This window comes from Artemia sp. Qi Xiang Cuo, chromosome 21, assembly GCF_049724085.1.
Source record: "Artemia sp. Qi Xiang Cuo chromosome 21, ASM4972408v1, whole genome shotgun sequence".
Lineage (NCBI taxonomy): Eukaryota > Metazoa > Arthropoda > Branchiopoda > Anostraca > Artemiidae > Artemia > Artemia sp. Qi Xiang Cuo.
In genome coordinates, this window is record NC_142814.1 from 33,015,465 (window position 1) to 33,042,371 (window position 26,907).

The following is a 26,907-nucleotide window of genomic DNA, read 5'->3' on the forward strand; positions in this document are numbered from 1 at the left end:
TAATTTCGAGAGTTTTCGTTAAGCTATTTATTTTTTAATATCGCAATAATGAAAGAGTTATCTCTTAAAACTTGTAATGCTTTCAGTAAACCGCAAGTGACACTTGCGCTATAATTGGGGCACAAGGGAGACGACTTCCCAGTTCATATAGCTAGTAATTTCTTTTCGGTTTGAGTTGAATATCAATTTTATTTTTGGTTCATTATATGTTCATTAATGGTTTAATTCTTAATTAAGTCTAATCTGTTTCTTTTAACTTTTAGTCCATTGTTCATTATAATTTATGTTATTTTTTGCTCTGCTTAAGATGTGGCTCTTCTCTTTTCTTCTGTAAAAAAAATCTTATTTTCTTATTTAATAAAGAAAAAAGCGAAGAAATTAAATGTCATTTGGCAAGTCTGGGTTGATACATATGTAAAAATATTTCGTATTTCAATGATCTCCATTTGGATTTTGATGGGTAATCAAACAGTTCGTGGTAAAGATGTGTAGGCTAAGTACGGAGCGACCCGGCTCAATAGTAACCGAAACTCTAAAAACCTGAATTTTAATACCAATTGATATATGAAAAAGATTGGCTTATTGTGCTGATACCAAATATATAAGTTTCATTAAGTTCAGTTTTATCTATCATAAGCTACGAGCCTGAGAAAATTTGCCTGATTTTCTAAAAAAGAGGGAAAGGCCCCCTCGAAGTCATATAATTTTAGTATATATCACACCATCAGATTCAGCATATCAAAGAACTCTACTGTATAGGTTTCAAGCTTATATCTGCAAAATTGTGGAATTTTTGTAATTTTTGTCAGAAGAAAGATCACGGATGCGTGTTTATTTGTTTCTTTTTTTTTCACTTCGGGTGATTATATTGACCCAGTGGGCCTAGACCGTCGAGAGAGGGCTCATTCTAATGGAAATGAAAGGTTCTAGTACCCTTTTTAAGTGACCAAAATGATTGGAGGGCAACTAGACCCCCTCCCACGCCACCTTTTTCCCAAAATCGTCCGATCAAAATTTTGGTTTTTTTTGCAGCATACTTGAAAGGCCACTATGTCTTTAGAGATAAAAAAGACCCCCTACAGCCCCTCGGGAAAGGTTTTTAGATTATAAAATTAATATATTGTTTTATTTGTTAATAAGAATATGCATACATTTTTCGGGTGGGGAGAAGAGGAAGAATTTTCTGCTGTGAGGATTTTACACTGGGAGAATTTTTTTTATGAAGGACGTGTCCAGGGGGTGAACTTTTCAGGGGAAATTTTACACCTGGCGAATTTGCCAGAATTCAAGACAAGATACAGAAAAGGGTCGTTTAGTTAGAACAATAAGTAACTTTTTTGTGTGCCAAAAAACTATAGCGTGAAAAGTGAGGTATTGAGGAGGGGGAACCCCCCCCCTCATATAAGTAATAGGCTAATTTATGTTCGTTTTAAGTTTTAATGTTGCTCCTTACTTTCAGTTGAAAAAACATTTGTTCATTTAACGTTTTTCTAAAGGCAATGAAAAAAGTATATCAATTAAAGTAAAAGTATATAAAAATGGAAGAATTTATTAATTAAAAAAAAAAAACAAAACAGTAGCCTACTTACAAAAATTAAGATATACACTCCCAGCATTCAGTTCTGTTGAGCAATGCCGAAGTGTTGGACGGATATCATAGGCAGCGCGCTAGCGCTGCCTAAGTAAAGAACGACGTGGACACAATGGGTTCTTCTTCTTCTTCAGTCGGGCACTTCGTATCGAAGGAGTTGTCGTAGAAACTTCGAAAAAGGCTCATTCGGTTGCCCCCCCCACGCCCATCATTCCCGCAAACACATACAATCAAAATTTTGAGCCATTTTCAGTTCAGCGTAGTTGATTTCCAGATAGAAAATATGTTTTTGAGGAGGACACTCCCCCACAAGCCTCGGGGCAAGAGTTTTAAGTTATGCCCCAAGGACATATAAGAACGATGTTGGCACAAGGTACTATTTATTATTTTTTTTTCCTTTAGAGCTGGGCACATCATATGGAATTGATCGTCGTAGAAACTTCAAAGGGGGCTCATTCGATTGGAAATTGTGAGTTCTAGTGCACTTTTTAATAGTTGAAAGTGATGGGAGAGCCACTAGCCTCCCCCCCCACGCCCATCATTCCCCCAAACACATTCAATTAAAATTTTGAGATGGCCATTCTGTTCAGCCTAGTTGGTTTCCAGATAGAAAAAAAAATTTTGAGGAGGACACTCCCCCACAAACCTCAGGGCAAAGGTTTTAAGTTATGCCCTGGGGGGCATATAAGGTTTTTATGAAGGTGTTGTCGTAGAAACTTCAAAACAGGCTCATTCGATTGGAAATTCGAACAGCTAGTACCCTTTTTAATAGTCGAAAGTGATTGGAGGGCAACTGGCCCCCCTCACGTCCATCATTTCCCCAAACACATCCAATCAAAATTTTGAGATAGCCAATGTGTTCAGCGTATTTTTTTGAGGAGGACACTCCCCCACATCCCTCAGGGCAATGGTTTTAAGTTATGCCCTGGGGGCATATAAGGTTTTTAAAGAAGGCGTTGTCGTAGAAACTTCAAAAAAAGCTCATTCGATTGAAAATTCAAAGGGCTAGTGCCCTTTTTAATAGTAGAAAGTGATTGGAGGGCAACTAGCTCACCCACGCCCATCATTCCCCCAAACACATCCAATAAAAATTTGTCATTTTGTTCAGCGTAGTTGATTTTCACATAGAAAATCTATTATAAGTTGTGCCCTGGGGACATATAAAGTTTTTATTGAAATCTTTGTCGTAGAAACTTAAAAAAGGGCTCATTCGATTTGAAATTCAAACTCTTTTTAATAGTCAAAAGGGACTTGAGGGCAACTATCCCCCCTCTCACGCCCACCTTTTCTCCAAACACATCCAATCAAAATCTTTAAAACTATTTTATTCAACGTAGTTGAAAGCTTTGGAAATTAGGTCTTTAAGGATGACAACCCCTCCCCCCACATCCCTTACGGCAAGTATTGTTATCTATGCCCTGGGGCCCATAAGGTTTTGATAGAAGACGTTGTCCTAGACACTTCAAAAGTACTAATTTGAATGTAAATTGAATGGCGTAGTGCCTTTTTTAATAATTGAAAGTGATTGGACAGCGACTAACGCCCCTCTCACGCCCACCATTTTCCCAAACACATCCAATCAAAATTTTGAGATATCTATTTTGCTCAACGTAGTTTAACGTTCTGGAAATTAGGCTTTATAGGATGTTAACCCCCTCAGAGCCCTTATTTCAAGGTTTGTAAGATATGTTCAGGGGACATATAAGGTTTATATAGAAAGTTGTTGTATAAATCATAGGCAGCACGATCGCGCTGCCTAAGTAAAGAACGGGGACACTCGTGAACGACACAAGAAAAAACATAAATGTTTTTACTTTTATTACTTTAATAAATCAAATAATTTTAACATTTTGATTACTAAATATCAGTAATGCATTAAACTGACAATGCACATTCATTTGTATTTTTTTCAGTAAAGGAAAAATGTTGTTCCGGCCTTGGGAAGGCATAGGGGTTTATCACCCAACTTATGTTAATATCTGCTCGTTTTGAGCTTGACTCGGTTATTTATTGTAATTTCTGTTGGTTTCGGGTTTCATTTATTTATTGATGATGATTTGGTGTAGTTTCACGCTTGGTAGATTATTTGATTTTATTTTTGCTCATTTTTTGTTTAATGGAGTTCTTTACTTTTCTTTGAAAAACTCATTTTGTGGAAAAAGTTTTTTAAATTAATTTTTTAACAATATCGACAGTTTTGAACATGCAGGTTATCAAACACCAAAATATTTAATGCCTTTAGACTCAATTGCTTATAAAAATTAACGCATTATTAAAGTAGTTTGTGCTAAGTAAAACATTAAAACTAAGATAAAAAAAATCAAATAAAAATTTTTAATTCAATATTTTTAATTTAATTTGAATACCAAAAACCAATATATTTAACACCTCTATACTTCATAACTGTAAAATATTAAATATTTTTCAAGGCGACAACTAGATAAATACAATGACTCCTGGAAAAAAAAATTGACAATAAAACACAAAAAATGTATCTGTTCAAGGGGAAAATACAGAAATTCCCAGCGTTCCGTTCAGGGGAAACATTTCTGATTATAGTGACTTCATATATCAGCTCATGGGCGCTCTTGCAATCCAAACACAAGTTGACGGCAAATTTCTGCTGAAATTGTCCCTTAGGACCCTTATTAAGTTGTTTTCCTTGTGTTTTCTATAATTATACTAATTACTAATAAACAAATATTTATATAGGATCACCATAAAAAGCTGATTCTTTGATTGAATGTTATCAATACTTAGGCTCTTACACTTTTACTATAGGGTCAAAATCTATTGGCAGGCAGTCAACAATGGTGCAACATACATATTTTCCATGGTTTTTCCATATTTTGTTTTTTTTTTCTTTTGGTTTCCTTATAATTACTTTATAGTCCCAAATTTCCAGGGGGGCATGGCACACCTGCCCCCTGTCGGCACCCATGGGTTGTAGGACTATTGTCGGCAAACCTTATTTATCTACATTCTAAAAAATAGCTGCGTGAAAGATTTTCTTGTTTTCAAGGGTGTAACTAATTTAGATATAATTACCTAGAACTCATTTATTTTGATATTATTAGAATACTGAACAAAATTTCCCAAAAATTGGATTATGTAGTTCTTTTTTGCCCTTACATCTACAGTTAGTCAGAAGAACGTCAAGAACTGACATAGTACATTCATATAACATTATCCACCATTGATCTTAATTAGGGATTTCAGTTGTAAAAACGATCAAGTTTCTTGTTCTAAGTGATATATTGTCCTTTTAACACCCATATCATGATGTATATCATACCTAGTTAACGACTTGACTTACTCCAAGTTTAATTAATTACGTGTACATGTCACATTTAATTATAATGTATGCGTTGATGTCACAAAATAAAACGCGTTGTTTATGTTTCATAGTTTTAGTTATCTGTACCACATATTACTGTCGACCCTGCCCTATTGATTGGTGAAGTTTGAGGAATATTTAGATATCTTCCTTTCGATGTATTTCGGCTGAAAACTCAATATATAGCACCGTTTTAGGTATTACCTAATCTGGCAGGTCTGCTGGGGGAATCCTTAGCATCTCCTGAAAATAATCAGACTTGTGCAATTTTTCCATAATTTCCTTAGGTCTCGATATAATTTGCTGATTCCTTTACGTTTTAATAATGTTATTTTCGTACAGAATACTAGATCTCTGGTGCCAAGGCCCCGCGGAGTGTCGAAGCAACTATAGCATGGTTCACAGTTGCGAGTGATAAATCTTACTATCCCTGCTAAGATAGTTTTGTTTATATGCGAAGGAAAAAAAAAACGGTTTTTATGCCTTTTTGGGAAACTAATGGAAATTTACGAAAATAACTGGAGCTTTTCTTCCCATTTTCAGCGATGACCCAGAGCTACAACTTGCAAAGAACCGTCACAAGTTTTGGTTTAAAGTCTGGGGGGATTGTGTTCGCCCCAGATGTGGTTTAATTTTTAGGATCCTCAAATTGACTAAAAGAGATTACCGGAAAGCTTTACAGGTCTTTAAAGAAGGCAAGTATCTATTTTATCTCGTGATATCCGAAATCATCCGCAGATAATATGGAACAAAATATCAAAGTTCACTTCATTGTCAGTTTCGCGTTCTAACCCTATTGATGTAACTTCCTGGGAAAAACACTTCTCCTCGTTATTCTTTGATAGCCCCCCACCACTGGACACCACTTTTCGGCCGATTCTCTCACCATTTTTCTCAACTAGACTATAATAGAAATCTTGTTTCTATCACGCCATCGTCAGTTCTTACGCTAATTCGTCCCCTTAAATAAGGCAAAGCTGCTGGTTCTGACGGACTCCAATCAGAACATTTGATTTATGGTACTGCGAAACTAGTTGAGCATATGCCGCTACTTTTCCAAGCTTGTATTGCGCAGCAATTCGTACCGACTGCACTATATGAGGGCATTGTCACGTGTTTCCCAAAAAAAGAATAAGGGCCCTCAATATTGTGACTCTTATCGTCCAATTACAGCTTGTTCAGTTATTGCAAAATTATTTGAAAAGATTCTTCTTTAAAAAATTTCGAATAGGTGTGACCATGGAGATCATCAGTTTGGTTTTCGTGCGGGTCTTGTTGTTGGTTAATGCACATGCAGTTTTCTTGTCTATTTAGGAGAGGTGTGAGAGAATGAAGAAACCTTTATATGTTTGCGCAATAGATATTTCTAAAGCATTTGATTCGATCCTACACTCCCAAGCTGTTTTAGCACCTTTGAGGAGTGGGGTAAACCCATTCATTTGTGCCTCCCTGTGGCAATGTTACCAAAACTCTTCCATACGTTTCCGCGTGCAAAATCTTAGCAACAACCAAATTTCTGTTCGTCGTGGAGCAAAACAGGGCTCATTGTCAAGTCCTGCAATATTTAACAATGCCATCCGCTACACAACCCGCAGAATACCGCATTTTCTTATCGAGCCACCCATTGACGCAAGTCACCTTTCATACACAGATGACATTTTTCTGCTGTCTTATAATTAGCTATCACTGCAGTTTCATTTCTCAATCCTGATTCAATTTCTGCCACTGCTTCACTCAAGTACCTTGGACTTGCATTCGGGACCTCAATTCGAACAACAAGGTCATTAACAATAAATGTGTTGAGAGAGAAGCTGAGAAAGTCCTATGGACGGTTTTCTAGTGTTAAAGGTCGTTTTGAAAAAAAAAAACGCTTGGTCAGCTTTATGACTTGTTTTTTCAAAAACTAACGTGAAAATTAGCTTTCACTCTTCACGAGATAGTTTCTGCAAAAGAGCACTAGCTCTTACTTCCCACCAAGTCTGATTTATATCTGACAACCTTTTTCGTTTGGTACCGTGACGCCAAGAAGGAGGGACCACCTCCTTAAAAAAAGACCGGCTCAGATGCAGACTCGCCAAAAGGCAAAACTAGGGCATTTATCTTACTTCTTACTAAGTTGGGTTTAGAACCCAAACTTTTCATCTCGAAAACATCCTCCCTCCTCCTCCACAGAGGTTGAACTGATCCCTGATTTAAAAAAGGCTCCTCATCAAATTTTATTTCTTATTACCTCTTGTTGACAACCTGATTCTTCATCTGGTAGAAATTCTCCTGACAATAATATCACTTCCTTGTTTCTTTTTGCAGAGGTTGGATTGCGACAGGGCACCAGAAAAGACTATCAGAACACTAGCTACTTATTACAACCAAAGCCGCGTTTTCAGGCTCAGCAGGTTCGAACACGGGTGTTTTCGTCTAGTTTCAAGTTTCTAGTTTTTCGCCTAGTTTCGTCTAGTTTCAGCGGATTCGAAGTTTCAACCCCGTGTTTGATGCAATAGATGCAATGATGCACAATGCTTGATGCACTAGACGACAACAACCCGTGTTCAAACCCGCTGAGCCTGAAAACGCAGCTCAAACACTAGTTTCTAACTTCTTACGGCGATTATCCGATGTTCTATTCTTATATGTTTAATAATGGCAAGAATTTAACGAGTCTTCCCCTGCCTCCGACCCCACCTCCGAAGTGGAGTCGGAATGGACGTGGGCTTTTAAAATGTAAAATTAGGACATCGGCTATTACCCTCTAGTTTGGTTGAAATTTGCTGACCTCCTCTGAAATATAACTTGACGAAGAAAGAGTATGGTCTTCTCTCTTCTTCCTCCACAAAGATCCAGTTGTAACCTGGTTCTATAAAGAGAGAAAGAGCACATCTCACTAAAGCTTTTTCTAACTAATGTTGGTTGAGATCTGACCAACCCTTCTGGTTAATGTCCTGATGATTTGAATTATGTCTCACTATGTCAAATTTTCATTTTATTACTTCTTTTTAAAGAAAACGTAGCTTGTATTTCATTTTCCATTTTTTTTAGGGGGCCGGAATCTAAAGAGCCAACTACATCCACCTCTCAGACAGAAGCAGAGGGATCAGTTAGCGCTACCCGATGGGTCTTTGCTCCCGAGTTTGTTCCTGCCAATTTAGCTTCACAGAACTTCCAACCAACATGTGAGTTTTGCTCTTCCCTTCCATTTCTGTTATTTCACTTGTTTAATTAGGGTCGCAATCTAACCAAGGAGCTAACTGTGACATTCTGCAAAGACAAGAAAGATCATGAAACGCTTCTATTCTGACGCCTCTCAAATTCGCTGTACTCACTTTGTCCTTATACCCCCCTCAATATGTAATATGTAACTTTGCTTTAAATTTGTTTCTTTCTTGCACTTTTTTCCTTACTTTATTCTTAACTAAAAGGTGCTGCTTATTCTGGCTACAACCTGAAGAATCAAAATTAGGACCCCTCTACGGTTCTACTTGTGCTTTGAAACCTGAGATTTACCTCATCAGATTTGCCTTTAGGACTTATATATATATATATATATATATATATATATATATATATATATATATATATATATATATATATATATATATATATATATATATATATATATATATATATATATATAGTTGTTCTGTATTTCTACATTTTCAGTTATTTATAAGTGATATTAATGAGACTGAAACATTTTTAAGAGAATAAAATGATGAATAGCATCGTCTTTGATTTACCCCGCGTTCAATATAGTTTATTGCAATCGGTTGGAATTTATTTTCATCACTGATAGCCAATGGACAACATTCTCTTTCAAATAGATTGGTTCTCATTGGCTGTCAGTGACAAAAGTCACTGACAATTGTAATTAATTACATTAAATGTAGAGTTAGTGATAGTGTGACCGCTCATTTCAAAAAAGATATAATTGACCAAGCTGCCAAGGGAGGTGGGAAACCCATTAAACGCTATTCTTAGCAGGGTCGCCAGCGTATTGGGGATTGTTTTGCAGCGCTGTCAGCCCTGTCCATGGCTAAGGATGGGGCCTCATTTGGGTCAATGTTGCGGTTGAAGAGACGTTGATTTATAACATCAGCCCATCTGATGCGCGGGCTCCCTCGAGGAAGTTTCCAGACAATCAAGGGATTGAAGTCTAAAATGATTCGTGCAGGGGCAATTTGCGAGAGGTGGTGTAAGTAGCCGTGCCATCGTAGAGAACAAGCTTATGCTTTGGTGGAGAGTTTCACTAACTTGATGCTCCTCGGAATCTCAGTATTGAGGATCTTGTCATACCATTTGAATCCTTCAACTCGACGCAGGTGTCTAGTTTGGATAGCTTCGATCTTTCTTAGCTGTGCCTGGGTTATCGGCCATGTGGCAGAAGAGTACAGCATGATGCTTGAGACTGTGGCGTTGTAGATGTGGGCTTTTGTACGGCGAGTAATTTGCGATATGTGGAAGACTGTTCTCAGGAGCCATCCGAATACAGAGTTTACCTTGGCTGATCTGGCTGAGAATTCGGTGTCAATTTTGTCATTTGATGATATAATTCATCCGAGATAAGTGAACTGCCTTACCAATTCAACAGCTTGGCCATTGATTGCAATAGTTAAGGGTGTTGCCGATGTGATCTTTTCTATGAGCATGATCTTCGTTTTCTTCCAGTTGATTTGCAGCCCAACTCCCGAGGCAGTGGAGGAGAGCGTCTCGAGTGCTGACTAAGTTGGTCGAGATTTTCGCTAAGGACGTCTACATCGTCGGCAAAGTCAACATCAGACAAAGTCCTCCCGGCATAACTTATGCCAAAAGGGTGGACACGGTGTGTCTCGTTCAAAATGTGGTCGATGACGCAGTTAAATAGCTCAGGTGCAGCAGCGCAACCTTTCCGTACACCATTTTTGATGAGGAAGGGAGAAGAAAGCTTCCCGTTAACAAGGATGGCACTTTATGTGCTGCTGTAGAGTTCTGTAAAGAGGCTGACTATCTTTGTTGGTAGGCCCGCAGCTTTCAAGATTAGCCAAAGGGACTGCCTATTAATAGTGTCAAAGGCAGAACAAAAGTCAATGAAAGCTATGTAAGCTTTCTTGTTGAATTCCAGTGTCTTCTCAACGATCTGTCTGACCGTGTGAATCTTTTCAGTGGTCGATCTTCATGGCATGAATCCGGCTTGTTGGGGATGGCACAAAGCATTTAGGAAACTTATTGCACGTTTCAACAGGAGCATTACAAACAGCTTTCCAGGAACAGAGAGTAGGGGGATACCACGGTAGTTGCTGCAATCCGTCTTGCTGCCCTTGCGCTTAAACACTGGCACGATGATTCCTTTCTTCCAGTCTGACGGAATAAAAGGGTTGCCCCGATTCAAAAATCGTGTACACCGTTGGCGTATGCCATGCGTATTGTGAGTGTGGTAAAAGTGGTGCATAGTTTGCCATGTCTGTGGGAAAAGGTGGCGCACCGAGGTATACACCGAGTGGTCGGGAGTCTGCGCTTGTCACTGTCAAATGTTAATCTATCTGGTGGGTACTGGAAAAGGTTGATGTTGGTCTATGTAGAAACAGAAAAATATTGCTCCAATAAAAATAAAATTGAAACCGGTGTGTAAACAAAAAATGGAAAAATAAAACTTGTATAAATATGCGAAAATGTAGGCCTATATAATGAATGTGTATCACTTAATCAATGATGTTTAATGGTTGTTCTTGGACTTCATCCTTCGTTGAAGTTTCTCCATTACGCTACGGATAGAGGGTTTAGAGTGGGGAGGGGACTTCCAGTAATTTTGATGACCTTGTTTCGTGCATGAAAGATTTGTAGTCTTGAATTTTTGTTATTCGTTATTTTGATCCTCGTGTAAGTGTAAGTCAAAACCATATCCGAGGCAGTGGCGATCCCCCTAGCTGCTGTTTACACTCTTGACCTGAAAGTGAGTCTGTTGTATTGAGCTTGTATCCCCCCCCCTTACATCTCTGAATGTTCAGATTAAACGGCTTATTAAAGGTTTGTCCGATTTGTCAAAATCTATTTATATACTATTATCTATTTGTATTATGGCGAGACTTTAATTGAATGAAATGACTACATGATGATCGCCGTATTCTGTTAGAAGGGTATGTAAACTGTGTTATATATTTTGCATATCTCACTTGTTCTCTGTTATTAATTTCCTAGCCACTATAATAGATATTAGCCTATTCTTGTCCGTATTGGTATTCATTTCACGCCCGTTGATGAAGTCATGTTTTCAATTGCCTATATATTTGAAGTATACTTCTTCATCAGAATGTATATAAGCATACCTGTTAGCAGATTAATAATCACTCCCTCAAAAATCATGCACATTTGAGCTGGTATTATCTTTTGCATCAGTTAAATAGCAATGTTGTTAAAGGCTTACGCCCCTTTTTTACATGGTCGTAGGCGTTCAATCGTGTGATGCGCTAGACTGTATAATGACTTAGTTTAAAGAGTGATTATCTTGTTTAAATTTGAATGTTCGGTGTCAAATTACACTGCTTGGAAGTGTGCTGCTTATATTTGCGGAGCCTTTACTGCCATCACGATTTTCTTTTCTTAATATTTAAGTCTTAAATTATTTTAAGCGTAAAATCATTAAAATACTAATTAGAAGTCTTAGAACTCATTCTTTCTTTTGAACAGTGTTTCTGTACATATCCATTAACCCTAGGCGATATCAGCGCCACTTTAGTTTGGTCACCATATTTATTCATCACCATTAGTGTACTTATGCCTCATTCACATTTAGAATTTACTAAAACTGGGATTTAGCTAGCACCAATTTAAGCCAATCAGAAAATTCGATGAACGATCTGATTGGCTCAAATTAGCGCTAGTTAATTACCAAATCACTCAGTAGTGCCTTGGTATTAGTCACTCCTATTAGATAGTGAACCTTAATGCTGCGATGCTAGAAAAATCTTCTATTCGGAAACTTATTCCACAGCCAGATTCCGATACGATTTCCGATTTCTATCTAAAGTTAAATCTAGTGCACTACTGTCATCTCATCCACATTTAGCGGGGGCTGGGAGAAGCGACAACACCCCTATAATAAATGCTAATTTTGGTTGTTTGACGTTCCGTCTCTCTACTTATGTTTGATTAATTTCTGTCCTCTCTTTCAGCTTTTTAGATTCAGTTTGTGTTTTTTTCTACATCAGAAAAATAAAATTTCTTTTTTTAAGGTCAATGTATTTGCATGAATTTTGCATTTTCTCCTCATATTTCATTTGGTCTAGTTTTATTTCGTCACAGTTTGACTTTTCAACCCATTCTAATAATAATATACTTAATAGCATTTAAAAACACCATTAATTCACTATCAAACTTGATGAATACCAGACAAGGCCGTATCCAGGATTTTGGTTCGGAGGGGGGGGGGGTAGAGAAAAATTTACAAGGGTTTACAAAAAAAACTGTATTCCTGTTTTTCGAATCGGACAAAATTTTGGGGGGACGGTAGGTTCTTTTCCTGAATCAATTAAAAAAAACTTTTTCCACAGAATAAGTTTTTCAAAGAAAAGTAAAGAACTCCATTAAACCAGAAACGAACGAAAATAAAATCAAATAATCTACCAAACGTGAAACTACTAAAAGTCAGCATCAATAAATAAATGAAACCCAAAACAAACAGAAATTACAATAAATAACCGAGTCTAACTCAAAACGAACAGAAATAACCACTAGTAGGGCTAAAAACCCCTATGCCTTCCCAAGGCAAGAACATAATTTGCCCTTTACTGAAAAAAAAACAAAATTTTTTTTACTTTTATAACTTTAATAAATCGAATAATATTAACATTTTGATTACTAAATATCAGTATATGTATATTAAACTGACAATGCACATTCATTTGTATTTTTTTTTCACCTTCTATAAAAACCTTATATGCCCCCAGGGCATAACTTACAGCCCTTTCCCTGAGGGCTGGGGGGGGTTGTCATCCTCAAGGACCTAATTTCCAGAACTTTCTGCAACGTTGAACAAAATGGCTATCTGAAAATTTTGATTGGATGTGTTTGGGGAAATGGTGGGTGTGAGCCATTTATATGCCCGTATTTTAACATATTTTCTATCTGGAAATCAACTACGCTGAACAAAATGGCTATTTCAAAATTTGATTGGATGTGTTTGGGGAAATGGTGGGTGTGAGAGAGGGGTCAATTACTCTCCACTTACTTTCGACTATTAAAAAGGGCCGTTTCAATGTCAAAACAAATGAGCCCTTTTTGAAATTTTTACAACAACTTTCTATATAAACCTTATGTGCCCCCAGGGCATAAATTACAACCCTTGCACTGAGGGCTCTGAGGGGGTTATCACCCTAAAAGACCAAATTTCCAGAACTTTCGACTACGTTGAACAAAATAGATATCTCAAATTTTTGATTGGATGTGTTTAGGAAAATGGTGGGCATAAGAGGGAGGTTAGTTGCCCTTCAATCACTTTCTACTATTAAAAGGGCACTAGCCCTTTCAATTTTCAATTGAATGAGCCCTTTTTGATTGTTTTACAACATCGCTTTCTATAAAAAACCTTACCTGCTCCCAGGGCATAACTTATAACCCTTGCCTGAGGGTTGTGGGGGATGGGTTGTCATCCTTAAAGACCTAATTTCCAAAACTTTCAACTACGTCGAATAAAATGGATATTTAAAAATTTTGATTGATTGTGTTTTGGGGAAAAGGGGGGGCGTGAGAGGGGGGTTAGTTGCCCTCAAATCACTTTCGACTATTAAAAAGGGCACTAGCCCGTTGAATTTCCAATCGAATGAGCCCTTTTTCAAGTTTCTACGACAAAGATTTCAATAAAAACCTTATATACTTAACTTATAACCGTTGTCCTGAAGACTGTGGGGGGGGGGGGGGGTCCTGCTCAGAGGTATAATTTTCTGAACTTTAAACTGCGTGGAACAAAGTGGTTATCTCAAAATTTTGATTGGATATGTTTGGGGAAATGGCGGGCGTGGAAAGTGTGTTAGTTGCCTTCCAATCACTTTCGACTGTTAAAAAGGGCACTAGCCATTTCAATTTCTAATCGAATGAGCCCTTTTTGAAGTTTTAACGACACCGCTTTCTATAAAAAGCTTATATGCCCCCAGGGCATAACTCATAACCCTTGCCCCGAGGGCTGTGGGGGATTGTCCTCCTCAAAAACATAATTTCTATCTGGAAATCAACACCGCTAAAAAAAATGGCCATCTAAAAATTTTGATTGGATGTGTTTGGGGAAAAGGTGGGCGAGAGAGGTTTAGTTGCCCTCAAATCACTTTCGACTAATAAAAAGGGCACTAGACCTTTGAATTTCCAATTGAATGAGCCCTTTTTCAAGTTTCTACGACATAGATTTCAATAAAAACTTCTTTGCCCCCAGGGCATAACTTATAACCCTTGCCCTGAAGACTATGGGGGAGTGTCCTGCTCAAAGGTATAATTTCCTGAATTTTAAACTGCGTGGGACAAAATGGCTGTCTCAAAGTTTTGATTGGATGTGTTTGGGGAAATGGTTGGCGTGGAAGGGGTGTTAGTTACCTTCCAATCACTTTTGACTATTAAAAAGGGCTCTAAACATCTCAGTTTCTAATCGAATGAGTACTTTTTCCAGTTTCTATGACAACGCGTTCTATAAAAACCTTATATGCCCCCAGGGCATAACTTACAACCCTTGCCCTGAGGTCTGTGGGGGTTGTCATCCTCACAAACCTAATTTACAGAACTTAAAACTACGATGAATAAAATGGCAATCTCAAAATTTTGATTGGATGTGTTTGGGGAAATGGTGGGCATGAGAGGGGGGTTTGTTGCCCTCCAATCACTTTTGACTATTAAAAAGGGCACTAGCCCTTTGAATTTCCAATCGAATGAGCCTTTTTTGAAGTTTCTACGAAAACGCCTTCTATACAAACCTTATATGCCCCCAGGGCATAACTTACAACCCTTTTCCTGGAGGCCTTGGGGGAGTGTCCTCCTAAAAACATAATTTCTATATGGAAATCAACTACGCTAAACAAAATGGCTATCTCAAAATTTTGATTGCAGGTGTTTCGGGAAATGCTGGGCTTGGAAGGGGTGTTAGTTGCCTTCCAATCACTTTCCACTATTAAAAAGGGCACAAGCCACTCCAATTTCCAATTGAATGAGCCCTTTTCGAAGTTTCTACAACAAGTTCTTTGATACGAAGTGCCCTGCTCTAAAGGAAAAAAAATAATAAATAATACATTATGCCAACATCGTTCTTATATGCCCTCAGGGCATAACTTAAAACACTTCCCCCGAGGGTTGTGTAGGAATGTCCTCCTCAAAAACATATTTTCTATCTGAAAATCAACTACGCTGAACAAAATGGCTATCTCACAATTTTTATTGGATTTGCTTGGGAGAATGATGGGCGTGAGGGGGGGGGGGAGTTACCCTCCAATCACTTTCGACTATTTAAAAGGGCACTATCCCTTTGAATTTCCAATCGAATGAGCCTTTTTTGAAGTTTCTACGACAACGCCTTCTATAAAAACCTTATATGCCCATGTTTTAACATATTTTCTATCTGGAAATCAACTACGCTGAACAAAATGGCTATCTCAAAATATTGATTGGATGTGTTTCGGGAAATGGTGGGCGAGTTGCCTTCCAATCACTTTCGACTATTAAAAAGGGCACTAGCCCTTTGAATTTCCAATCGAATTAGCCTTTTTTTGAAGTTTCTGCGACAACGCCTTCTATAAAAACCTTATCTCCCCCAGGGCATAACTTACAACCCTTGCCGGGAAGGCAGTGGGGGAGTGTCCTCCCCAAAAAAATAATTTATATCTGGAAATCAACTACGCTGAACAAAATGGCTATCTCAAAATTTTTTATTGGATGTGTTTCGGGAAATGGAGGCCGTGGAAGGGGTGTTAGTTTCCTTCCAATCCCTTTCGACTATTAAAAAGGGCACAAGCCACTCCAATTTCCAATTGAATGAGCCCTTGTCGAAGTTTCTACGACAACTTCTTCGATACGAAGTGCCCTGCTCTAAAGGAAAGAAATAATTAATAATACATTTTGCCAACATAGTTCTTATATGCCCCCAGGGCATAAATTAAAACCCTTGCCCCGAGGGTTGTGGGGGGGTGTCCTCCTCAAAAACATATTTTCTATTTGGAAATGAACTACGCTGAACAAAATGGGTATCTCAAAATTTTGATTGGATGTGTTTGGGGGAATGATGGGCGTGGGGGGGGGGGGCTAGTTGCCCTCCAATCACTTTCGACTATTAAAAAGGGCACTAGCCACTCCAATTTCCAATCGAATGAGCCCTTTTCGAAGTTTCTACGACAACTCCTTCGATACGAACTGCCCTGGTATGGAGAAAAAAATAAAATAAATAACACATTGTGCCAACATCGTTCTTTACTTAGGCAGCGCTGTTGCGCTGCCTATGATAATCGTTTTAGCTGCAGTCAACGTAGGTTTTAAGACAAATAAAATTTAAAAAAAATATGATAAAAGGATATCCCTTTTAACTCGTTTGTTTAAGAAGTGTCATTGCGCCAGTGATATCAATTCAGGTAATGCAATTCAAAGGTACTATGTGACGTTTGATTAATCTAATTTACTGTCTAATATACCATCTGGTTCCCGACCTTTTTCAAATTTCAGATTTTTTCAAAGTAAATTATTAATTCGGTACTTTCCCATTATATGGGCACTTATAAAAAGTCAAGTTCGGTTAATGCTAATGAAATAAAATAAAATAGGATGAACAAATTTAGGTTATATATTTGCGCATTATTAGGGGGGGGGGTAAAACATTGCATATATTAAATACGTAACCTAACCTAGGTATCTCCCCTCCCTCAACCCCAAAAAACAACAATATAAATATCGTATACGCAATGAAAACCACGCTATTGATTGAATTACTCTGAAACCGTCTATTGAATTGACCCGTCAAAAGCGGGTTTTTCATGACTGGTTTCCTTGTAGGTGCCCATATAATGGGAAAGTACCATTAATTCTTTTCTCGCCTAAAAATAGTAGGAAAATAATGCCTTTATTAGCTTATTACTATTATATTTGCCCTGTGTCATATTATTAGGAAAGCCTTGGCCTAAGAAAATCCTTGTTCGGCATGAGATAATTGTTAAGACTAAAAAAAAGCATGGCAATCAAATTTCAGTTTTCTTATCTCTTTTAAAATTTATGTATTCTAACATGACGCCTTTTCTGAGTTACCTTAGACCAACTGTCGGAAGTAGTTAATGACTACACTGAGTCGCGAATCATCTGTGTTCATTTAATCTTCTAAATGTTGCAATTGCAACTCCATAACCTTGGAGTCTTGATGAATAAAACATAAAGCTCCACTTAACAATTGAAGACGTGTTTAAGTGTAACTAAATTGTTCAAGTACTCTTTCCAACAATATCTTCATACACTTGAGTATGAATGGGCGCGTGTATTCTGATCGTTAAGAACATAGTGGCAGGTTTGGATGGCCACTTAGCTGATCATGTTTTTTTCAATGCGAGAAACGCATCGATGATGAACCATCTTGAGTTTTTGCTGTGGCACACCTCTAAATTAGTTCGGAACTCCAGCGCTAAGATACAATGAGACTAGACATTTATGGATAGCTGTCAATGAATACAATTATCCTGTATGCTTAAAGCCTTTAATTGCCGAATGTTTCACGCATAGCAATTTTAATTTATGCATATAGTTGCACTGATTTTTTCCTCTTCTGGTCGCTAATCGGGTTTTGATAAGTAGTCTTGTGTGACGTAATTGTATAGGGGATTTTAGAATTAAGGGTTGAAAAGGATGATATATTTGTACATTAGCTTCTTATTTGGTATGCCTCTAAATGCGGGATTTCCCCTCGCACACTTTTGATTCGACCTTTCAATTCCAAGTGCTTTAAAACATTCTTTATTGACTAACGGATGGACTTGGTTGTCAGTGTATGTCAATTCATTTCACAGGTCGGGATGATGAGTCAAATCCGATTTCCTGTATCTTATTGGGCTATCAAAATACTTTCAAAATTTCTTCTTTTCTTTAAAAAACGCTTTTTGCTTTCATAAATAGCTGGACAATTTATAGCTTTTGACATAAATTTTATTTATTTTCAGTTTTTCGGTGCTTAAAAAGCCATACTTCTGCGAAGTAGTTAATAGGTAGCCTAGGTTAAGATAGAAAAAAAAAATGATAGAGAAATTGTTTTGCTGCCTCAGTTATATTAACTTTGTAGATGTTTTTTTTTTAAGCTATAAACTTGTAAATATTTTGTATTTATAAACGTATTAATTTGGCTTTTTTTCTAGAAAAATCTAAAATACATACACATATCAATCGAGATGCCAACTTAAAAGATTATTGCACAAGAACTTCAGGTCATTAAGAATCCAATTGTCTTCAAATTTCGCGATAAAAATCGATGCCAACAGTGAGCAAAAACAGTTGAAAAATAAAATACAAGCATTCCTGCAATTAACACGCAGTGATACTATATAAGACAAAAAGCCACCAGAATAAGACAAAATCAAAAAGCTTTTCAACGGAAAGTAGAGAAAGGTTTTAAAGAAGAACAGTGCGTTTTTAGCAGGGTTGTCAACTTTTTGGTCAATGAATATGTCCGCTGAGCATCCAAAAATGTGTCATTTTTAGCTAAAATGTGTCGATCTTGAAATATCAAAAACTTGAGGTTACTGTTTTTTACCAGTTGTACTATTGACCCAAAAGACGCTTTATAAACCTCTTTCAAAGCGGCCAGTTAATAAAACATTCATACAAAATGACTTGTGAAAGCACGAAACTCATAAAAACATGTAAATGCCTTATTTTTGAGAAAATCTTCTACTTACGAGATCTCTGGCAAAGCGTAGATGCAAAAAAACGAAAAAAAAAACAAAAAAGAATCATTTTGGTGGAATGTGACATTTTGTTTTTACCAAAATATATATCCGGTTGAGAATTTTTTCGTTTTATCTCATAACTTAGAAAATGAGTCCCTTTTCGCCTTTTTATGTATCGAATTTCTAAAACGTCATCACTTTTTTTTCCCTTTTATGTCATTGTGTCCCGGGAAACAGGAATGTATCCTTTTGATATAAAATGTGTCCAGTTAGCAACCCTGGATTTTAGGAAGGGGAGAGGATGCGTCGACCAAGTTTTTACTCCTAGATTACTAATTGAGAAGTGTCTGAGTCATCAGACCCCTTAGTGATTGGCTTTGTAGATTATGAGCAAGCATTTGATTCAGCCGAAAGAAGAGCTTTAGCGATGGTCCTATCCTTGCATGGTATACCAGATAAATACATTAAACTCATTAGTGCTGTAACATGCTGCGGTTAAGGTAGGAAATGAGGTTAGTAGCAGATTTTCTATTGAATCAGGAGTTAAGCAGGGTTGCGTTCTATCCCCATTTATATGGATCATTTTGATGGACTTTGTCCTATGGAACACGGTAAAGGCTATGGGAGAGCATGGAATCAAATGGGAAAGTAAAAATGTTCTAAGCTTGGATTATGCGCAAGGATATACATGCAAATTAATGCTAAGAAGGCCAAGTCGCTTATATTGGGAATAAGCGAAGGTAAAGAGGACATGTCAGATAACGAGAAAATTGATTGGGGGAACAGCTTCACTTGTCTGGGTAGTATTATTATTAAAGATAAGGGATAGAATGAAGATGTTAAAAGTAGAATAGCCAAGGCCTAGGTTTTTTTTTCACAGTTAAAAAAAGTTTGGAAGAATAGGAAGACAAGTCGGAGAACCAACATTAGAATATTGAGAGCTACAATGATGACAGTGGTCAAGTATAGTTCTGAAAGACGGTGCCATGAAAGACGGAGGAGGACCTGTTAGATGTATTCCAGAGGAATTGTCTGCGGATTGTCTTGGCACCAATCTGATTGATCGCATTTCAAGCAGTAAGCCGCACGAAAAATATGGTTCTATTCTGCTTTCTAGGGCTATAATGAGAGGAAGGTTAATATGTCTAGTACACGTTCTACGGACGAAAGATCACATATTGCCGAAAATCGTCCTTTCGGCTGACCATCTAGCCACGCGAAAATTAGGTCGTACCCGAATTGAGTGGGAGGAGGTCGTAAGAAAGGATTTTAGAGAAATCGGAACTTCTCGGGAGGGTGTAAAGAGGGAGGCTCTAAATAGGGTGGGATGTAGATGGAGCATGCGTAGCTGTGTTGGCTTCAGTCAGCTTGGTGTTGCAGTGATTTGTTGTTAGTAGTAGTAGTAACAGTATTTTCAGTATGCTTCCAGAGGACTTGCCAGATATCTGAAATTGTTACACCTTATCTTACGGCTATTTTCACGGTTTCTTTGGCTACATGTAGCATACATGGTTATCCGCTCTGCGTTATTGATTATATGTGTCTGATAAATCACGTTTTACATCTTTTTGACCGGAAAAATCTAAAAAAGAGACAGTTGTTCCTACATGCAACGACGATAGAATAGGTAGGGCCCCCTCCTCCTAAGATTGGTTCAAAGAACCTCTGCAGCAAGTATTTGGAAGCTGTGTTCTATCATTTTGCTTTTTTGTCTCTTTTATTTCCTGTGGAGAAACTATGTAATAGATCCCCACCTCCTCTAAGCATAACGTTTATGTGCAATTATATAAATCAAAACTTTGCATCACGATAAACAACTTCATGCTGCAATTGGCCAGAACATGTTTTTTTCACTAATTTCGGTTTTGGGCGACGATGTTGTTAAAGCCCAGGAGTGCATCATAGCTTCAAAATTATGAGAACTAAAGGCAAATTTTATATTTTAACGTCTCAAATTTTACTTGTTCCTGCGTTGTTCCATCCCATTAAATCTGCTTTTTTCTCAAGTTTATCCTACAATTGCGGTATTTTTTGGTCGTGAAGCTTTTGCTTGACATAATATTGTTTAGGACCTTTGACTGTGGCTAGTTAACAACATTCCATCATATTTAAAGAAGGAAAATTTAGTACGTTTTGACTGTCTCAACGCTCTCTTGATCTTCCTCCAACAGTATTTTGACAAAAGCATGGGAGCTTGGTGGCAATATTTTCTTGATATCTCAAACTCAGTCGGGCTTGTTGAATAACGGAGAGTGTTTCTTACGTGTTTAGACAGATTTCTTTTACATCCAAAGCCCAATCAGTTTGCAGTGAAGGTTGGATCAAAGAGAAAAAAAGAAATTTTCCGCTCTTATAATTTCATGGTAAAAAGTGTGCTTCTATTTCGTAGATTAACATTTGTGACGTAGTTCGTAACCCAGTCCAACTATTCAAACAATCAATAAAAAAAAAAATCAAACTAAAATATTCTGTGTGAAATATAAAGCAAGTAAAAGAATGACAAGTTAAATTCACTTGATTTGTCCGTAGGCCCTATATGTGAAAATTCAAGCTAGTTAAATGAATAAAGGGTAGTTATGTACTACCTGTAACACAGGCGAAGAGGGAAGTTTGGTTAATGCTAATGAAATAAAACAAAATAGGATGAAAATATAATAGTTTAGAAACATATTTTGGGTATATATTTGCACATTAGGGGGGTGGGGGGGGGGTAATTCATAGCATATATTAAATACGTAACCTAACCCAACCCAACCTAGGTACCTTTTCCCCCTAAACGCCAAAAAACAACGGTTTAAATATTGTAACGCAATGACAAACCATGGTTTCCAGTTCAATTGTCTATTGAATGAAACCCGTTTGACTAGTTTCTTAAGCATCTTTCCTATATAATATGACGCGTGTGTTACAGATAGTACATAAGTACCGAATAAAGTTTTTTCTGCAAGTAGTCCCTCTGTGCTTAAACTGTGATTGGTCTTTATTAGACACCTGGATTTGCTTTGATGTTACTTGACTTTCAGTACAGTGTAGCCTACCTATGACCAGGTGTTTTTTTTTGTAGCCATTTCAGTCTTTTGGAAGGAAGACTCAACCGCTGAGAATCAATAGTTATTTCACAAATGGTTCCAGCCTCCTCACTAGCAGACACGACCGGAATACTCCTAAAAAGGTCGGGAACTGGGCTGAATGGCAACTAACGCGTTCATCAAGGAGGCACACTTGTGCCTCTATAAAGAGGCGACCCACCACAATGTTAAGCGATTTCAGGTCCTAGAGGTCGCAGAGAGACGGCGGTAATTGCATTTTGTAGCCCAAGCTCAAACTAAGAAACTTGCAAAATTTCATCCTCCTCCGACTTTATCTTCATGGGGTAAACTGGGCCGGAAGTTTGGACCCTCCCACCACAGCCCCCCTTTAACGTTGTCCGATTGGACTGAAATTTAGAGGTTAAGCTTTTCTAGGGCCTGGGAGCTTTTCCTCGAAATTTCAGCTCCATCCGATCACTCCTTCCCTGTTTTAAAAAACCAAATATAGCCACTTAAAATTCATCATTTCTTTTTTTTTTCTTAGCCACGCCTACAGGCCACAGTTGGCAACGGATCCGGTTGAATGAGGACTCATTCGAAGCAGAATTCAACCTGTTAGGGCTTTTTGATATTTTCAGACCGAAAAAATTATCCCCCGAATTTATATTTACGAAAAACCTTGTTTTCCTATATTAGCCCATGTTAATTTTTCCCACCACAACCCCCCTTTAACGTTGTCTGATCGGGCTGAAATTTAGAGGATAAACTTTCCTGGGGCCTGGGAGCTTATCCTCGAAATTTCAGCTCAATCTGATCACTCCTTCCCTGTTTTCCAAAAACCAAATATCTAGTTTTGCTTGCGTCAAAAAGATTCATCACGTTACTAAAAAACAATTACAATTATGTCTCTTTAGTGTAGTGGTGAGACTCCTGGCTGTCAGGCGGAAAACCTGAGTTCGATTCACCGTTAGACCAAATTTTTTATATACTGAATTTAAATTTTTTTAAAAAAACTCATTTTCTTTTTTAAATTATTTGAAAAAATTATGTTTTCTAAAGAGTTAAAGAAGATGAGTTACAAGGTCGACCCTTAAAACACCCTGTCGAGAAAGAAAAGAATAATACACAATCATCTAACAGTTAGTCAAGCAATAATAAGTAATAAACTGTACAAAAACGTGCTGAAATTATTTGAAAAAAACTACGTTTTCTAAAGAGTTAAAGAGGCTGAGTTACAAGGTCGAACCTTAAAACGTACAGGGATTAGGAGGCACAGTTGGGGCTGCCGCCCCCAAACCCACCGCTTTCGCAGCCTTTAAATAAAAAAAAGTTTTTTAAACTGAAAGTAAGGAGCGACATTAAATCTTAAAACGAACAGAAATTATTCTGTATATGAAAGAGGCTGTGCCCTCCTCAACGCCTCGCTCTTTACGCTAAAGTTTGACTTTCTCACAACTCTTTTTTTAAACAATAAAAACTTGAGCATAAAGAGCGAGGCGTTGTGGAGGGCACAGCCTCTTTCATATACGGAATAATTTCTGTTCGTTTTAAGATTTAATGTCGCTTCTTACTTTCAGTTTAAAAAACTTATTTTTTTATTTAAAGGCTGCGAAGGTGGGGGTTTGGGGGCGGCAGCCCCCCAACTGTGCCTCCTAATCCCTGTACGTTTTAAGGTTCGACCTTGTAACTCAGCCTCTTTAACTCTTTAGAAAACGTAGTTTTTTTCAAATAATACTCTGTAGGCACGATTGTCGAACCCGTCTAGCTGATTCTTGTTAACTGTTGCAGTACTTAGATGGGATTTTTTGGGCGATATACGTTAACATTCATGAAAGTGAATGTGCTCTGGATCATCAATACGTTTTCTGGGTTATGCTTTCGGTTTTATCTATCCGGATATGGGGCGATTTGGGAGCTTTTTTTGAAGATTAAATAAAATTAAAAAAAATTTCAACTGAAGGTAAGGAGCAGAATTAAAACTTAAAACGAACAGAAATTGTACTGTTCATAAGGTGGACTGCCCCTCCTCGATACCTGACTCTTTATGCTAAAGTTTATTTGTACTTTTTAAAAAAAACTTCTTATTGTTCTAATTAAAAGAACATAGTGTTTCAGAAGTCATTCTTAAAGGATTGGGAAAGAATTCAAACTTTAGCGTAAAGAGCGAGGTGTTTAGGAGGAGCAACTCTCCTCGTATGCGCAATAATTTCTGTTCGTTTTAAGTTTTAATGTTGCTCCTTACTTTCAGTTGAAAAAACTTGTTTGTTTTTTTTATATTTAATTTCTGATCATTTTTTAAATAATGCTAGGAAATCTGGCTACACCTCCACGGAAAAATCCCTCCTCCTGACCGATTTATTCTCTAGACCAGTGGTTGTCGTAATTGTGGTACGCGTGCCCCTTGGAGGTATGCACAAATTTTTAGGGGGTACACCTTCAGCCAAAAAAAAAACAAAAAAACCCTTTAACTCTAGGACTGGTAATTTTATTTATATTTTAGCTATAGTTTACTTAGTAAGCCTATCGATAACTGGGAACGGATATCTAAAATTGTTTGAGGGTAAAAAGGGGTACAGTGTCTAAATAAGTTTGAGAACCACTGCTGTATACAATTCAATCCTGGTGAAAATTTACCCCAGGCACTTACCCTTAACACCTCCACGCGCAAAATTGAATCGACAGAGAGAAAGCAAGATATAAGAAGAATGTCGTATAGGAATACTGGTACATTTCCCCTGAAAAATTCACCCCCTGAAAACTTCCCTCACCACGACAAATTTTCCCCGTGGAAAATCCTACCTGTAGAAAATTCACCCCCCCCCCCTCACCCGAAAAATATATGTATACTTCCCAATAGCAAATATTACACATAAACAATGGGCAAATTTCATAACTTAAAGACCTTTCCCCAGGGGCTGTGGGGGGTCATAAAATCTCCAAAGGTATATTCATTCGGCCTTTCAACTATGCTGAACAAAATGGCTATCTCAAAATTTTGACCGGGCGATTTTGAGATAAAAAGAACCGTGGGTGGGGGCCTAGTTGCCCTCTAATTTGTTTGGTCACCTATAAAGGGACTAGAACTTTTAATTTCCGTTCGAATGATCTCTCTGCCGATATTCTAGGACCACTGGGTCGATACAATCACCCCTTGAAAAATAATAAATAAAAAAAGACACGCATCCGTGATCTTTCTTATGGCCAAAAGTTTAAAATTCCACATTTTTGCAGATAGGAGCTTGAAACCTCTCTAGTAAGGTTCTCTGATACGCTGAATGTGATGATGGAATTTCCATTAAGATTCTATGACTTTTAGGGGGTGTTTTCCCCTTTTTCGAAAATCGAGCACATTTCCCCAGGCTTGTAACATTTGATGGGTATAACTAAACTTAATGAAACTTATATATTTTGAATCAGAATAAAAATCCGATTCTATTGATATATCTATCGGTATGAAAATTCTGTTTTTTAGAGTTTCGGTTACTATTGAGCCGGGTCGCTCCTTACTTTACCACGAACTGTTTGATACATTCTTAGCTTATAAGACCTGCTTGTTGTTACTCTAACTATAGGTGATTTGACCGGTAATAAATTGTGACCTTGTTCTGATCGAATCAATACTGGTCCTAAAGAATAGAAAAGATGACTAGAACTGCTACAACTAATGCTGCGTCTTCACAAGGTTTTTGACGTCCAAACTCAGCATCCACTGCTCGAAAAATGTGCTAAGGAAATTTTAGTTTTCCTTTTAGGGAGATTTCAAATGTAGCATTTCAAACTTTCAGCTCTAAATTACATTTAAAAACCTATTGTTTCGAAGAACTCCTATAAAGTAAAACCAAAACAGCCGTAAAAATGGTTAGAAAAGACAATCGCCAAAATGAATAACAAATCTCCAAAACTAAGTGTAAATCACTGAGGGTCTTGCCTATGTAACTGCAGCCATCTATTTACTTGGCAGTTGAAAAGGGGCGAGAAGAGTTTGAATGTTTTACGTAAACACTAAAGATAAATATTTTTATTTATCTATTTAATATTTATCTATTTTATTTATTTATATATAAAATTTATATATAAATATATAATAAAATATATAATAAATAAATCCATACATAATAAATAAAATTAATTTATATATTATATATAATAAAATTTATATATAAATAAAATATATATAAAAAATTTCTATTTTATCTATTTAATATCTATTTTTATTTATCTATTTAAATATTTTTATGAGAACTCCTTATTTTTGTGCCACCTATAAATAATGCTATTGTTAATAAATTCTGTATATAAAATTCAGGACCAGCTATTTTACTGGTAGTTCAATTAAAGAAATTTGCAAAAACTTTATTCGTGCTGTTCGAGTTCTCTTTAGGGTAAAATGCCGAAATACAAGACTTTGCAATTAAAAGGTTTGATTGTCTTGAGGTTATAGAGCATAAAATTGACTTTTAAGGCTTTTATGTTATAAAGATATTAATAGGATATTATTTTGTTCGATTTTCTGTGAAGGTATGCTATTACTGGCGATGTAAGATATAGGAGACTCTTTGCCTCGCTTATTTTGTTCGTGACTCCGTAGTTGTCGATCGTAAGAAAATCTTGATGGCTCGCACATCCTAAAGCTTTTCTTATAATCACTTATTTTTATGTAAGGAACTAGCACATATGCAGTTTTTTTTATAGATAAAGTTGTCAAATCCTAAAAGGAAAATTACTAATATCTAGCAGAGAATATAATTTGACAAGGAAGAAGTTATAAGTAAACCTAGTTTACAAGAAGTTTAGTCGATGAAACTTACATTCTGAAAAATTTCTTCTCAAAAATAGGTGCTCACCATCAAGGCCCTATCCAGGGGTAGGGGGTTTGAACCCCCATAATTTGATAAAATTAATTTGAAAAAATGATGAGTTTTTAAATGTTTTTTATACCCCCCTCCCCCTCCGAAAAAAATTCTGGATACGGCCCTGTTCACCATATATGCATGGAAATAGTGCAGATCGCAGTGGTTTTTGCCACGCATGATGCAAGACCGTCTAGGTAAGCCTTGACATCGATTAAAACTTTCAAGTTTTCGGATTGATAAAGTGTCT

General features: G+C 37.1%; 1 protein-coding gene across 1 annotated transcript in view; it reads left to right on the top strand.

The window, feature by feature from the left end:
- The window catches only part of LOC148939462 (putative E3 ubiquitin-protein ligase makorin-1), a 281,152-nt gene that overhangs the window by 90,653 nt on the left and 163,592 nt on the right, over nt 1-26,907 (top strand). Inside the window, exon 4 of the mRNA XM_089106885.1 lies at nt 7,962-8,095. Within this exon, the coding sequence (XP_088963011.1) occupies nt 7,962-8,095 (134 nt within the window). The remainder of the gene's footprint in view (nt 1-7,961; nt 8,096-26,907) is intronic.